The 16,069-nt window shown below is 48.2% G+C and overlaps 1 protein-coding gene across 2 annotated transcripts in view; it reads right to left on the reverse strand.

Annotated features, from left to right (window-relative positions):
- Positions 1-16,069, reverse strand: part of EMP2 (epithelial membrane protein 2) — a 54,704-nt gene that overhangs the window by 4,187 nt on the left and 34,448 nt on the right. For both annotated transcript variants that reach the window (XM_032258089.1, XM_032258090.1), the window contains exons 2-4: positions 13,738-13,870; positions 9,104-9,194; positions 2,382-2,528 (exon numbers count right to left, since the gene is read on the reverse strand). In XM_032258089.1, the coding sequence (XP_032113980.1) occupies positions 2,382-2,528; positions 9,104-9,194; positions 13,738-13,815 (316 nt within the window). In that variant the 5' untranslated portion in view covers positions 13,816-13,870. The remainder of the gene's footprint in view (positions 1-2,381; positions 2,529-9,103; positions 9,195-13,737; positions 13,871-16,069) is intronic.

Here is a 16,069-nt window from a genome sequence, read left to right on the forward strand (position 1 = left end):
AAAAATACAAAAAATTAGCTGGGCATGGTGGCACGTGCCTGTAATCCCAGCTACTCAGGAGGCTGAGGCAGGAGAATTGCCTGAACCCGGGAGGCGGAGGTTGCGGTGAGCTGAGATCGCGCCATTGCACTCCAGCCTGGGTAACAAGAGCGAAACTCCGTCTCAAAAAAAAAAAAAAAAAGAGGAGAGAGAGAGAGAGAGAAAGGGAAAGAAAGTAAAAAAGAAAAAAGAAAAGACTTCAGTTAGTAACTGCCTAAGCCCCCTTGCTCCCCACAACTTAAATGACAGGATTCAATTGCCTTTAGTGGGGTCGGTGAGGGTGGAGGGTTCATGCCTCTAACTGGCAGATACAGAGACAGTAAAGGAGGGGGATCAGGCACCTCCTCGCTACCTCGCCCGGGGTCCTCGGGAAGGTCACATTCTCCCTTAGGCCTCATTTGGTCTGGGTTATTGTTCCCCAATGCTTGGCTCAGGGACAAGAGTACAAATCCCCAGGCTCTAACCCTGCAGACTGATTCAAGAGGGCAGGCTGGGGCCTTGGGAGTCTGCACTTTAGAAAAGTCCCCAGAAGGGCTGTGGTGGACTTGGCGGGGCGGGGGAGGAGGGGTCTCAAGATAAGTGACCCTCTGGAGTCTTTTGCACTTGAAAACACTTTCATTCTCTGCCTGTACCTAGAAGGGTGGTATCCGGATGTCCAGTTAAGATGTCCCAACGGGAGAGAACGCTGAGTGTGACCAGCCCCCCAACTTTGCCCTGGACTGGGGTTTCCTAGGATGCGAGACTTTCCGTTTATTTTACTTTATTTTTTGAAACAGAGTCTCATTCTATCCCCCAGGCTGGGATGCAGTGGTGATACGGTTTGGCTGTGTCCCCACCCAAATCTCGCCTTGAATTGTAATAATGCCCACATGTCAAGGGCAGGGCCAGGGGAGATAATTGGATCATGGGGCTGGTGGTTCCCCCAGACTGTTCTCGTGGAAGTGAATAAGTCTCACGAGATGGGAGGGTTTTATAAAGGGCATTTCCCCTGCACACACTCTCTCTACCACTGTGGAAGAAGTCCCTTGGTTCTTCCTCTGTCTTCCACCATGACTGTGAACCCTCCCCAGCCATGTGGAAGTATGAGTCCATTAAGCCCCTTTCCTTTGCAAATGACCCAGTCTCAGGTAAGTCTTTATCAGCGTGTGAGAATGGACTTATACAAATGGTACAGCACCCCACAGCTCATTGCAGCCTCCACCTCTCAGGCTCAGATGACCTCCCACTCCAGTCTCCTGAGTAGCTGGGTCTACAGTTGTGCTCCTCCATGCATGGCTAATTTTTTTTTTTCTCACTATGTTGCCCAGGCTGGTCTTGAACTCCCGGGCTCAAGCAGTCCTCCTGCATCGGCCTCCCAAAATGCTCCTGCGCCTGGCCAGGACTTTTTGGTTTAAAACAGATGTTCCCAGGCAAACTAGAACAAGTTGTCACTGCACCGCGCTGATGACTCATCTCAGGGTCATCCTGAGGGCATGGCAGGTTTGGACTTGACCCTCGCCTGTGAAGTGGAGGGCTGCACGGAGGTGGCAGTTATGGTGGTGACAGCCAAGCAGCCTAAGCTGGCTCTGACACCCAGATTACTTGCCTTCATTAAGCCACCTGTTAACTCCTGATTGAAAAGCACCCTACAAGGGACTTCTGCCTTTTGTGATCAGAACACTTTAAATCATCACTGAGAAACAACAAATGATCATGCTTGGCTTCTTACTTCTGATCTGACTTCAGCCTTGCCAAAATTCCTAAGCAGAAAAAAAAGGCTCCGAGACCTCTGCTTCCTCTGAGTTCCTCTAGGACGGAGGCAGTGCCGTGTTCATCTCTTTAGCCCCTGCAGCCAGCACAGGCCTGAAACCTGTTGATGGCTTCCCATCAGCTTAGGACAAAGACCCCAAATCCTTTCTAAGACCTGCAAGACTCCATGGGGTGTGGCCCTGCCTGCTCTTCTGGCTCATTTCCCACTTCCCACTGCGCTGCAGCCCCACTGGGCAGCTCTCCACCCCTCGCATCACAGGGCTTCCGTCATGCTGTTCCCTCCACCCAGGACGCTATTCCCTCCTCTCTGTACTGAGACAGAACACTGTGGACAGCAACTTGTACTCACCCTACAGATCCTCTGGCTTCAGGTCTTCAGGACGCCTTCCCTGGACTCCCAACTAAATCCAAACTCCCGCATATAAAACGTCCCACTGCAGTACGGCATGCACGTGCACACACACATATAGGTAAGCACACAGCACTGCACGGCTGCCAATTTCTCCTTTCCAAATCCTCCCTCCTCCTGGTGGCTGGGAAGGAGTGCTTACTCCAGAAAGCCCCTCGTTAGGGAAGCCGGTCGACTTACTTACATGACATTAGCTGGATGATGGAGGTTAGCACAAACCTCTCTCCCTGCTTCAGGCGGAAGAGCTGGAGCAAGAAGATGAAGAAGGCGATACAGCAGAGAATGGTGGAGAGGATCATGGTGGCCTGCACCGCCTGCAGCGTGGAGTACTCTGCGGGAAAAGGGCGGGGGCGCAGGACTGAGGACCTTGGCCAGCCGGCACTGCAGGGTGCACAGTGACCCCAGCAGCTCCAGAATGGGGGTGGCAGGAGGCAGACAGGCAGGGGTTCAGGCTGGCATCTACATGGTGTGAGCACAAGGGAAGGCAAAGAGTCTTCCAGGCTCCTGCCCCTCACCTACAGGGTCCGTTTGACAGGACAACCCTCGACACCCTTATTTGGAAGACAGAGCGAGAGGACCACCTGCTCTGCATTCTTCCTGGTCTGGGTCACGGCCTTCAAATGCTTGAGTCATGAACAGAGCATTTTTTTTTTTTTTCTGAGATGGAGTCTCACTCTGTTGCCAGACTTGAGTGCAGTGGTGTAATCTCAGCTCACCGCAACCTCCAACTCCCTGGTTCAAGCTATTCTCCTGCCTCAGCCTCCCGAGCAGCTGGGATTACAGACACGCGCCACCACGCTCAGCTAATTTTTATATTTTTAGTAGAAAAGGGGTTTCATCGTGTTGGCCAGGATGGTCTCAATCTCCTGACCTCGTGATCCACCCTCCTTGGCCTCGCAAAGTGCTGGGATTACAGGCGTGAGCCACCGCGCCTGACCAGGGGATTCTTTTCAAGTACTAATCCCAGGTTCCAACGTGGTAGATTCTGACTCAAGAACTCAGGATGGGGCCTTAGGGGTCCACATTTTAGAGAGGGATTCTCACAGACCTGGGGCTCATGAGACCGAGTGACCTTGTGGAAGTGCTCTGCAGACTCCATAGTAGCCTGCAGATTTCAGAGGCTGATCTTAATCAAATAAGTGATCTTAATGGTCACTACCTACGAAGAGGAGGAGAGCTCCTTTCTTTCAGGTCAGCCTTAACACAGACTGGGGTGTGAGGGTTTGGGGCTCAGTACAGAGAAGTTTCAGTGGAGAAGGGAGGTGTGGGGTGGAGGGTGTCACCTGGGGGCAGGTCACAGTGAAGCTATGTGTAGAAAGCTATGTGGTGTAGGGAAAGCGTCCTGCACATGGGTTACAGCCACCTTCATGGGCCTCAGTTTCATCACCTGTAAAATGGGAATACTTTTTTTTTTTTTGAGACAAAGTCTCACTCTAACACCCAGGCTGGAGTACAGTGGCACAATCATAGCTCATTGCAGCCTTGAACTCTTGGGCTCAAGTGATCCTCTTGCCTCAGCCTCCTGTGTAGCTGGGAATACAGGCATGTCTGGCTAATTAAAGAAAATTTTTGTAGGGACAGTCTCCCTATGTTGCTCACGCTGATCTTGAATTCTAAAATGGGGACACTAATAGCTCCTCCCTCACTGGGCTGGGAAGGGAGGGAGAACTCATCTATGTAAGGGGGTTTAGATGGTGTAGGCAAGGTGGGAGTCCTGTTTAAGAGCTGAATGTTGGGCGGGGCATGGTGGTTCATACCTGTAATCCCAGCACTTTGGAAGGCTGAGGCAGGTGGATCACCTGAGGTCGGAAGTTCGAGACCAGCCTGACCAACACGGAGAAACCCTATCCCTACTAAAAATACAAAATTAGCCGGGCGTGGTGGCACATACCTGTAACCCCACCTACTTGGGAGGCTGAGACAAAAGAGCTGCCTAAACCCAGGAGGCGGAGGTTGTGGTGAGCCAAGACCGCGCCCCATTGCACTCCGGCTTGGGCAACAAGAGCGAAACTCCAACTCAAAAAAAAAAAAAAAAAGAGCTGAAGGTTGAATGTTACCTCCAGGATGAGGCCAAAAGACAAGGAGAGGGAACAGTGTTCACGCAGCACAGAAAATCTAAGGACACACTTTCCTTTTACTTTTTTTTTTTTAATTTTGCAGTTTTACCTGAAAACTCATTGGAGCGAACACAATCTGTAAGTGCTTAATGAAACATTTAGAGGCGTGGATTTAACTCATCCTGGCTGCACATCATGGTTACTTGGAGAACATCTACCCTCTCCTCCAATTCCTTATGGGGAGAAAAGGAAGTCAGACCGGCTCCCCTATATCACACACAGCACATGACCCCATTCCTATGAAGCCCAGGAACAGGTGGAAGTGAGTGATAGTGACAGAAGTCAGAAGTGGTTGCCATCGGGGCAGAAGGCAGTGGCAACTGTGTGGAAGGGGGCCCAAGGAACTTTCTGGAGAGCTAGGAGTGTTCTCTGTCATCTTTTGGATGGTGGTTACATGGGTATTTATACAATTGTCAAAACCCATCAAACTGAGCCCTTAAGAAGCCTGCATTTCCTTGTTTGTAAATTATAACTCCATTAAAAAAGAAAAAGAAAGAAAAGAAAGAGAGAAAGAGAGAAAGAGGAATGAAAAGGAAGGAAGGAAGGAAGGAAGGAAGGAAGGAAGGAAGGGAGGGAGGGAGGGAGGAAGGGAGGGAGGAAGGGAGAGAGAGAGAAAGAAAACAAACCCAGCACGCTCTCCTGAGATGAAATACATCAGAATGTCGGGCATGGAGACCAGGCATCAGGGCTTTGTAAAGCCACAGAGGAAATTCCAATGTGGGATCAAATGGTGACCCTCTGGCTTACAGGAGTACTTCCCAAACCTGCCCAGTCCCAGGGATCGCTTGGGATTGCTTATTAAAAATACAGATTCCCAAGCCTCTCCCCCTGGAGATTCTGCTACCATTGCCCTGGAGTGGGGACCAGGAATCTGTATTTTCAGCAACAAGTGACCCATGATGGGGCAAACGGGAAAAACATGTCTTTAGGGGAAAGGATGAATATATGTTTCTAGAACAGGGTTTCTCAAAGCTGGGAGGGGGTGCAGGATGTGCCCACAAGGCAGCCCCTGAGATCAGTGTGTGTGGAACCCAATGAGGACGGGAAACCACAAAAACTCACTGAACGAAAGGGATGCTCACTTTGCTCTGTTTAAATTCTCTAAGGGGTGGGCGCAGTGGCTCATGCCTGTAATCCCAGCACTTTGGGAGGCAAAGGTGAGTGGATCACCTAAGGGTCAAGAGTTTGAGACCAGCCTGGCCAACATGGAAAAACCCCGTCTCTAATAAAAATACAAAAATTAGCCTGGCGCGGCACACAACTCTAATCCTGGCTACTCAGGACATTGAGGCGGGAGGATAGCTTGAGCCCAGGAAGCGGAGGCTGCAATGAGCAGAGATGGCACCACTGCATCCCAGCGTAGGTGACAGAGTGAGACTCCATCTCAAATAAATAATAAATAAATAAATAAATAAATAAATTCCTCTAAGGACCTCAAAGAGGAGTTGTCCACTTCCTCTAAGGATCTCAAGGAGGTCCTTCTCCACCGGCTGCTTTAGTGCTTTAAAACACCTGCTAATATCTAGGTATTTTAGGTTGTTTGTTTTTTAACATGGAAAGGACAAGAAGCTTCAGGAGGCTTCAGGAGGGAAGTGTGTCTGACTAGACTGTAATAACATCATTGGGCTTTCAATCTAGTATTTTCAGAAAGCTTCCCTTCTTTTAAAAGGCAAGTGATAGTAGTTTATCACTCATGGGAGGGACGTGAAGTTCTCTTTAAAATAGACTTATGGTTTAGGAGGACGAGGCAGGTGAATCGCTTGAGCTCAAGAGTTTAAGACCAGCTTGGGCAACATGGTGAAACCCTGTCTCTACAGAAAATACCAAAAAATTAGCTGGGTGTGGTGGCACACACCTGTAGTCCCAGCTACTCAGGAGGCTGAGGTGGGAGGATCACTTGAACCTGGGGGGCAGAGGTTACAGTGAGCCATGAATGCACCAATGTACTCCAGCCAGGGTGACAAAGCGAGACCCTGATTCGAAAAATAAAATAAAATAAAATAAGACTTATGGGCAGGCACAGTGGCTCTTGCCTATAAATCTAAGCACTTTGGGAGGCCAAGGTGGGAGGATCACTTGAGGCCAGGCATGCGAGACCAGCCTGGGCAACATAGCAAGACCCTGTCTCTACTACATAAATAAACACAGTAGATTTATGTACAGAAAGTGGGCTATTTTAAAAGTAAGCTTTTTAAAGTAAAAAAAGTTGACAACCTTTTTCAGTAGAAGGATAGACAGTGAATATTTTAGGTTTTGGTCTCTTGTCAAATGTTCTTTTTGTTTTGTTTTTAGGGGTGTGTGTGTGTGTGTGTGTGTGTGTGTTTATACAACTTTTAAAAATGTAAAAACTGTCCTTAGCTCCTGGGCCAAACAAAAATAGGCCCTGGACTGAATTTGGCCAGTGGTTCACCAGACTGTTTTAAGGAAAAATAAGTAAATAATCCCATGTGGAAGATGCAGAACACAGAGGCTGGGAAACACAGCCACAGAGTCCAGCAAGCCCTCCCAGCTGGCCTCGCACACTGGCGACAGCTGGGGCTTGCAGAGCACAGGGAAGGACGGCTGTCCCAGGGCCAGAGGTTAGCATGACCGATGAACAGACTGAGACGGAAGGGAGACCGATGCTGTTCCGTGCTTACAGGCACAGGCTTTAGAGTTGGTCACATCTAGACTGGAATCCTCTGCCTACATCATTCACTCCTGGCTATGTGGCCTTGGGTAACTTAACTGCTCTATGCCTCAGTTCCCCCATTTTAAAATGGGGCCTATGGTCCCTGCCTGACAGAGCTATGAGATCATGTATGTAAAGGACTTAGACATGCCTCACAGCAAACTTTAAGTAAACGGTGACTTCTACTGGTATTTTTGTTGCTTTTATGATGAATATGGGTATTGTTACTGAGTGTGGTGGGAATCTGGGACCCAGGGCATAGGCTCCTTTGCCCCCTAACAGGATTGTCAGATTTGGCAAACAAACCAAAACAAAAAAGACAGGGTGCTCAGTAAATCAATATCTAATAGCAACAAATAATTTTTAGGCCAGGTACGGTGGCTCACATCTGTAATCCCAGTACTTTGGGAGGCTGAGGTAGGCAGATCGCTTGAGCCCAGGAGTTCAAGACCAGCCTGGGGACAACATGGTGAAACTCCATCTCTACAAAAATTACAAAAATTAGTGGAGCAATTTGGTGAGTGCCTGTAGTCCCAGCTACTTGAGAGGCTGAGATGGGAGGACCACTTGAGCCCAGGAGGTCAAGGCTGCAGTGAGTCATGATGGCACCACTGCACTCCAGCCTAGGTAAAAGAAAGAGACCTTGTTTCAAAAAAAAAAAAAAAAGACTAACCTCCCCATCAACCAACAAAAAAAAGTAATTTTTAATATAAACATGTACCATGTTATAGTAATACTCAGGGCACAGTCAGGCCAAGCATGGTCGCTCATGCCTGTAATCCCAGCACTTTCGGAGGCTGAGGTGGGTGGATCACCTGAGGTCAACAGTTAAGAGGCCAGCCTGACCAACATGGTGAAACCCCTAAAAATACAAAATCTTGTAGGGCCCATCTCTACTAGAAATACAAAAATTAGCTGGGTATGGTGGTGTACGCCTGTAATCCCAGCTACTTGGGAGCCTGAGACAGGAGAATCACTTGAAACCGGGAGACGGAGACTGCAGTGAGCCAAGATCGCACCACTGCACTCCAGCCTGGGTGACAGAGCGAGACTCTGTCTCAAAAAAAAATAAAAGAAGATTTGGTATTTAGTCATACTAAATACAGTACTTACTGTTTATCTGAAATCTCTAATTTAACTGTGTATACTGTATTTTATCAGGCAACTGGGATCCCAAAGTACCTATTCCATTAGTTCTATGAGGAAAAACAGAACCATTCGCTTCATAATGGAAGACAGTGGCCAGCATGTTTTTGAATGGATTTTCTGTATTTCAAGGCCTTTTCACGTATTTTAGCTCACTGAAGAGGTAGGCACAGCAAGGGCATCATTACTTCTGTTCTATGGCTGAGGATGCTGAAATTGACCAGCCCAATGTGAGGCCACATGGCTTGTTCCTAAGAACAGAAGCCAGATCTTGGAATTTTTTTTTTTTTGAGACAGTTTCACTCTCACCCAGGTTGGAGTACATCGGCACGATCTCACCGCAATCTCTGCCTCCTGGGTTCAGGCAATTCTTCTGCTTCAGCCTCTCCAGTAGCTGGGATTACAGGCATGCACCACCACACTCAGCTAATTTTTTGTATTTTTAGTAGAGACAGGGTTTTGCCATATTGGTCAGGCTGGTCTCAAACTGCTGACCTCAGGTGATTCACCCACTTCTGTCTCCCAAAATGCTGGGATTACAGGCATGAGCCACTGCACCCCGCCAGATCTCAGATTTCTTACCGCTGGAGGGGAAAAAGCGATTGGAGAGTAAATTATGGTCTCTGAGCCTATTTAGAGGTGAGGCTTGGATAAAAAAAGGAGGGTAGGGAAAATTCTAGATGACAGCGGAAGCTGGAGAAACGATGAGGAAGGGAAACTGTGTTTCCAAGAGACAGAGAAGGGATGAGGCCCAACTTAGCGGACTTGGTCCCACTCCAGTCTCGGCTTCTCTACACCCCTCCCACCTCCAGCTTGTGCTGTCCTTTGCTCTGGCACACACCAAGCAAACGTGGCCAGGCACCCTCCAGCAAGGGGGGGAGAGGGTGTGGGGTCGGAGAACCTGAAGCCTAACTCCGGAACGTTCCTTCCTCACTCAGTGCTTCTCAGTCAGCTTCCTTCATTCATACTCACCTTGAAAGCTGTCATTGATTACTGTACAATTCGTGGTGTTGGTACATATTCTCCAGACATCTGCAGAAAACCCATCTCCTACCCACCAGGCCTATAACACAAAATGAAAACAGAGAGAAAGGCTGTCCATTAGTGATGCAAACACTGACTCCTAATTAGGCATGAGGCATGGTGGGCTTCTGGGATTCTCAAACCGCAGCGCACGTGAGAATCGCCTGGGGAGCTTGTTTTACTGCAGACTGACTCAGGAGGTCTGGGGTGGGGCCTAGGATTCTGCATTTCTTTCTTTTCGTTTTTTGGTTTGTTTTTTTTTTGAGACAGTGTCGCTCTGTTGCCCAGGCTGGAGGGCAGTGGTGCAGTCTTGGCTCAATGCAGCCTCCATCTCTTGGGATCAAACAATCCACCCCCCTCAGCCTCCTGAGTACTTGGGACTACAGGTATACACCACCATGCCTGGCTAATTTTTGTATTTTTTGTAGAGCCAGGGTTTCACCATATTTTCAGGCTAGTCTTGAACTCCTGACCTCAGGTGATCTGCCTGACTCAGCCTCCCACAGTGCTGGAATTACAAGCAGGAGCCAATGCGCCCAGCTGGGATTCTACATTTCTAACCAGCTTCAGATGATGCCCTGCTAATGTCTGCCAAAGGACAAGAGGTGGTCCAGGCCCTCAGAGAGAATGAATGAAAAGATGATGCTGAATTAGTGGAAATAATAGCAGACAGGGCCAGGCACAGTGGCTCACGCCTGTAATCTCAGCACTTTGGGAGGCCAGGGCGGGAGGATTGCTTGAGCCCAGGAGTTTGAGACCAGCTAGGGCAATCCATCTCTACAAAAAAATACAAAAAATTAGTCAAGTGTGGTGGTGTGTGACTGTAGTCCCAGCTACTCAGGAGTCTGAGGTGGGAGGATCGCCTGAGCCTGGGCAGTAGCGGCTGCAGGGAGCTGTGATCGCAACACTGTACTCCAGCCTGGGTGACAGAGACAGACCCTGTTTAAACAAACAAACAAACACTGCAATGGATGGGATGACGAGACAGGATTCTCCTGTCTTCAGCCCAAAGCTTTCATTTCCTTCTGTGCTTTGGTGGCTGCTGCCATGCCCCAACTGCCCAAGATGGCCTTCCTTCTACTTTCCAGTCGCCCAGACTAGACTCCCCATACCCATCCATCCAGTCAATATTCCCTGAGCTCCCACTGTGCGCCAGCCATAATGCCAAGCACAATTCCAAACTCTTTTTTTTTTTGGAGACAGTCCTACTGTGTCTCCCAGGCTGGAGTGCAGTATCGTGATCTTGGCTCACTGCAATCTCCGACTCCTGAGTTCAAGCAATTCTCCTGCCTCAGCTTCCCAAGTAGCTGCGATTACAGGCGCCTGCCATGATGTCCGGGCAAGCTGGTCTTGAACTCCTGACCTTCTGATACACCCGTCTCAGCCTCCCAAAGTGCTGGGATTATAGATGTGAGCCACCGCGCCCAGCCACAATTCCAAACTCATAATGAATACCCTCAGGCTCATTGATGGACAAAAAGTCCACCTGCGTCTTCTCAGAATGCGCCATGATAATGTCCATGCCCTGACGGTGCTGGATAGGATTCACTAAGGCAATGGTTTTCCTGCCCCTAATGTCTGTCTATCCTTTCCACTGTCTGGGGTCTTTTCAGGATCCCAAAGGACTAGATGGGAAGAAATAGAAAAAGGAGATTTGGAAAGAACTTTGGGTCCCATTTATTTCACAGTAAGCTCTGGGAATGGTGAGTCCAAATACTATAATCCAGGGGTCCCCAACCCATGGGCCATGGACTGGTACCGCTCTGTGGCCTGTTAGGAACCAGGCCACGCAGCAGGAGGTGAGCAGCCAGCAGAGGAAGCTTCATCTGTATTTACAGCTCCTCCCCATCACTCACATCACCACCTGAGCTCTGCCTCCTGGCAGGTCAGCAGGGATAATAGGTTCTTACAGGAGTGTCAGCCTTATGGTGAACTGTGTATGCCAGGTACTAGGTTGCACGCTCCTTGTGAGAATCTAATGCCTGATGATCTGTCACTGTCACCTATCACCCCCACATGGGACTGCCTAGTCCAGAAAAACAAGCTTAGGGCTGCACTGATTCCACATTATGACAAGCTGTATCATTATTTCATCATACATTACAATGTAGTAACAATAAAGTGGCCAGGCGCAGTGGCTCATGTCTGTAATCCCAGCACGTTGGGAGGCCGAGGCGGGCGGATCACCTGGGGTCAGAAGTTTGAGAGCAGCCTGGCCAACATGGTGAAACCCCGTTTCTACTAAAAATACAAAAAATTAGCTGAGCATGGTGGCACGTGCCTGTTAGGAACCAGGCCACGCAGCAGAAGGCTGAGGCAGGAGAATCGCCTGAACCCAGGAGGCAGAGGTTGTAGTGAGCCAAGATTGCGCCATTGCACTCCAGCTCGGGTAACAGAGCAAAACTCCATCTCAAAAAAAAAAAAAAAAGGTAACAATAATAATAAAGTGTACAATAAATGGAATGCACCTGAATCATCCTGAAACCATCCTCCTGCAATGTCCCCTTCCCCCCTCCATGGAAAAACTGTCTTCCATGAAACTGGTCCCTGGTGCCAAAAAGATTGGGGACCACTGCTATAATCCACGGCATCAATGTGGTCCCTGCCCACGCCACTTACAGCAGCTCAGCAAGAAGCTCCAGAACCCAAATGCAATGGCCGCACTCATCTATCCTGACAGGCTCTAGGACCAGTAGCCTCTGGAATGGCTCAAATCCTGGCTCTGCTGCTTACTACACTGTAAACTCTGCCAAGTGCCTGCCCTGAGGCTTAGTTCCTTCACCTATAACCCAGTGCAAGGAGATGCTGGTCCCCTGCCTGGTATGAGGATCACATGAGATGACATCCATAAAAGGGCTTATATGAGCCCTGGACATAGTGATCACTAAGTGACAGGTGTTATCGTTTATGTTATTACTATCATGATGATTCATCAACAGGAGCCACATATGTAGGCAGAGTTCATGACCACTCTTACGGTGCACTTTTCGGCTTTCTGAGCAATGTTTCTGCCCTTTAATTATCTCTGCAGTCTACAATGAGCAGAACGGAAGCCAGCTCTTTAGATTGGTATATAGGCCATAGAGAAGCTCTGTTAAGAAGCTTCCCTAGGCCAGGCGTAGTGGCTCACGCCTGTAATCCCAGCACTTTGGGAGGCCGAGGTGAGAGAATCACCTGAGGTCTGGAGTTCGAGACCAGCCTGGCCAATATGGAGAAACCTCATCTCTACTAAAAATACTAAAATTAGCTGGGTGTAATGGAGCATGCCTATAATCGCAGCTACTCGGGAGTCTGAGCCAGGAGGATCATTTGAACCCGAGGGATGGAAGTTGCAGTGAGCCAAGATCACGCCATTGCACTCTAGCCTGGGTGAAAGAGTGAAACTCTGTCTCAAAAATAAAAAAATAAAAAGAAGTTTCCCTAATATCACTCCCTGCTTAGAGGGATATTAATCTATGACAATAGGTTATTTATTTGTCCAATACATTCCTGCCATATGGCTGCAAGCTGGATACTAAAGGAAAATGTTAAATTTTTCATAGGAGCATAGGTAGAGTCTGGAAAGTTCCAGGCCTGAGCTCTGCTGGGGAGGACATGGCTGGGTGGACTAGCAGCAAGGGACCCTTGTTGGTAAGGAGATATCAAGGGTTGGGGCAGAGGCCACCTGGAATGGGTCACCTGGGACATCTAGGGAAGCTGTCCTCAACAGAGGGTGATTTTATTCTCCATGGGACATTTGGCAATGTCTGAAGACATTTTGGATTGTCGTAACCAGGAGCGAGGGTGCTACTGCATCTAGCGGATAAGGCCAGAGATGTTGCTGAACTTCCTACAATACACAGGGAGGCCCCCATTAACAAAGGATTATCCAGCCCAAAATGACAATAGTGACCAGGTTGAGAACGCTGATCTAGAGGAAAGCTGAAGTCACACAATGTCCTCAAAGGGCTTCCTAGAGCCAGGCTCTATGGAAGAATCATGGATGGGAGGACAAACACCCCTGCCTGCCAGGACCTGCCACCAAAGCCTGAACATGGGATGCCCTGAGCCTTCACATTTAGGTCAAGAGTCCTGAGGTGTTAGCTCAGAAGATTGGTCATGCCTTCACAGGGAGGACAACCCCAAATCGTGATCACCTTGGCAGGGTTCTCAATCTGTGATATGCTTTGGCTGTGGCCCCACCCAAATCTCGAATTGTAGTTCCCATAATTCCCATGTCATGAGAGAGATCCGGTGGGAGGTAACTGAATCACAGGGGCGGGTTTTTCCCATACTGTCTTCATGGTAGTGAATAAGTCTCACAAGAGCTGATGGTTTTATAAAGGGCAGCTTCCCTGCACAAAGTCTCTTGCCTGCCGCCATGTAAGACATGTCTTTGCTCCTCCTTCGTCTTCTGCCATGATTGTAAGCACCCCCCCCCCACCAACTACGTGGAACTGTAAGTCCATTAGATCTCATTTTCTTTATAAAGTACCCAGTCTCTGGAATGCCTTTATAGGCAGCATGAGAATAGACCAATACGACCCAATTCTATTAACTCCAAGACCCGGGGTTCTGCATGAGTGGCAGGAAAGCAGACTTACATTGTCAATAGTGGCGATGAACAGCAAGGTTGCGGAGGTGATGTGGAAGGCAATGATGAAAGCAAGAAGCACCAACATTTTCACAGGGCAGGCCGAGGAGAGGGGTCACGTTTAAATCCCAGAGCAGGATGTGCTGAAGAGGGTAAGAAAGAAATTCAAAATCTGTCAATGACAAAACAAAATTACAATAAAAAATAAACAACTTTTAGCTGGGCGTGGTGGCTCCTGCCTAGAATCCCAGAACTTTGGGAGAAGGCAGGAAGATCACTTGAGCCCAAGAACTTGAGACCAGCTCGAGCAACATAATAAGACACTGTCTCTAAAAACAATGAAAGAAAATTAGCTGGGCATAGTAGTCATACCTGCAGTCCCAGATACTTGGGAAGCTGAGGCAGGAAGATTGTTTGAGTCTGGGAGGTAGAGGACACAGTGAGCCATGATGGTACCACTGCACTCCAGCCTGGGCAACAAAGCAAGACCCTGTCTCTTAAAAAAAAAAAAAAAAAAAAGGCAACATTTCATGGGGCCTCAGAAAAGCAAAACCAGTTCTCCCCATCTTTTCTCACCTGGAGACTTTACTAGACAAAAGTGTGGCATGAGGGGGGCTGTCTGCTGTTGCATCCAGAAGCCAAATATTCCTTGTGGAGGAGAAGGATGAGGACGCATTAGAAGCCCTAATTCAGAAAAGCATCACTCCTCTTGGGCAGGAAGGAGTAGCTGTGTGTGTGCTAAGATGCTGTTCCTGATTCCCCATGCCCCAGAAGCTCATTGTCTGAGGATTCCTGATCAGAGCCCCTACTTCATAACAAAGCCAAAGCGATCACAATACAGAAATATTTCCTGATAATCTGACCACATATAAAATGAATCCCCAGCTGGGGATGGTGGCTCATGCCTGTAATCTCACCACTCTGGGAGGCCAAGGCAAGAGGATGGCTTAAGCCAGAAGTTTGAGGCCAGCTTGGTCAACAGAGCAAAACTCCATCTCTACAAAACATTTAAAAACTAGCCTAGTGTTGTGGCGTATACCTGTGGTCCCAGATACTTGGTGAGCTAAGGCAGAGGACTGCTTGAGCACAGGAGGTGGAGGCAGCAATAAACCATGATCTCACCACTGTACTCCAGCCTGGGTGACAGAGCAAGACCCCATTTCAAAAAAATAAAAATAAAAATAAAATAAATGCCCACTCAGACACCATTCTTCTTAATATCTATTCCCATTTGAACAACAGTGGACCCCCCAAAAATGCAACATGTGACAGAAAGCTGCCATTTCATTTTCCCCTCTTGGATCATACAGAAAGACTACATTTTCTGGACTCCCTTGCAGTTAGGTTAGGAACTCGTGACTAATTCTAACCAATGGGCCAGAACCACTTAACACGACCATTTCCAGGCTGATGCACAGGAGAGCAGGTATGAGTTCTCCACACTCTCCCTAAGGAGAGTGAATGAATCCCCAGCTGGGGATGGCACAGCCATATAGTAGGTTGAAGCCTCACACCTTGGACAGATATTATGATTGGGGAAATAAGCCTCTGGATGTTAAACCACTGAAATTTCAGGGTAATGCTTTACTCTGGCAAGATAGTTTGAATGATATGCAACAGGAAGCAACCGCAAAATGAAACTGGAAATCTTTTTTTTCTGAGATGGAGTCTCGCTTTGTCTCCTAGGCTGGAGTGTGGCAATGCGATCTCGGCTCACTGCAACCCCCAGCTCCCAGGTTCAAGTGACTCTCATGCCTCAGACTCCTGAGTAGCTGGGACTACAGGTACCCGCCACCACTCCTGGCTAATTTTTGTATTTTTAGGAGAGACGGGGTTTCACCATGTTGGCCAGGCTGGTCTCGAACTGCTGATGTCAGGTGATCCACCCTCCTCAGCCTCCCAAAGTGCTGGGATTACAGACGTGAACCACTGCACCCGGCTGAATTGGAAATCTTACAACAGAACTCCAGTTGTCCAAAGTTGATGAAAATGTTGAGGGAGAACAGATGAAAAGCCACTGAGGGCATGAAGACATGAGGACTTGTCTAAGCTGGACAAGTTCCAAATAAATGAGGAAAAAGCACTCAAAAAATGATTTAAATATAAAACAACTGAAAGTCATACTTGGGAAAATTGGTAACATCTTTGAGTATTTTATGACCATCATCTTGGTCAACAAAACTCAAATGTCAAGAGAAGATGTCACATCAAATGATCTGGTTGGAAGATGCAGCCTCCTAAAATCAACACTTAGTTCATTCTTCTTTCATTACAATCATTTGTGACCAGATAGTTACTAAATTTCTTGGGAAAAAAGTTAATTTCTAGTTTAATGTTTTGAA

The sequence above is a fragment of the Sapajus apella genome, unplaced genomic scaffold, assembly GCF_009761245.1.
Source record: "Sapajus apella isolate SASKATOON/1434 unplaced genomic scaffold, GSC_monkey_1.0 scaffold99, whole genome shotgun sequence".
Lineage (NCBI taxonomy): Eukaryota > Metazoa > Chordata > Mammalia > Primates > Cebidae > Sapajus > Sapajus apella.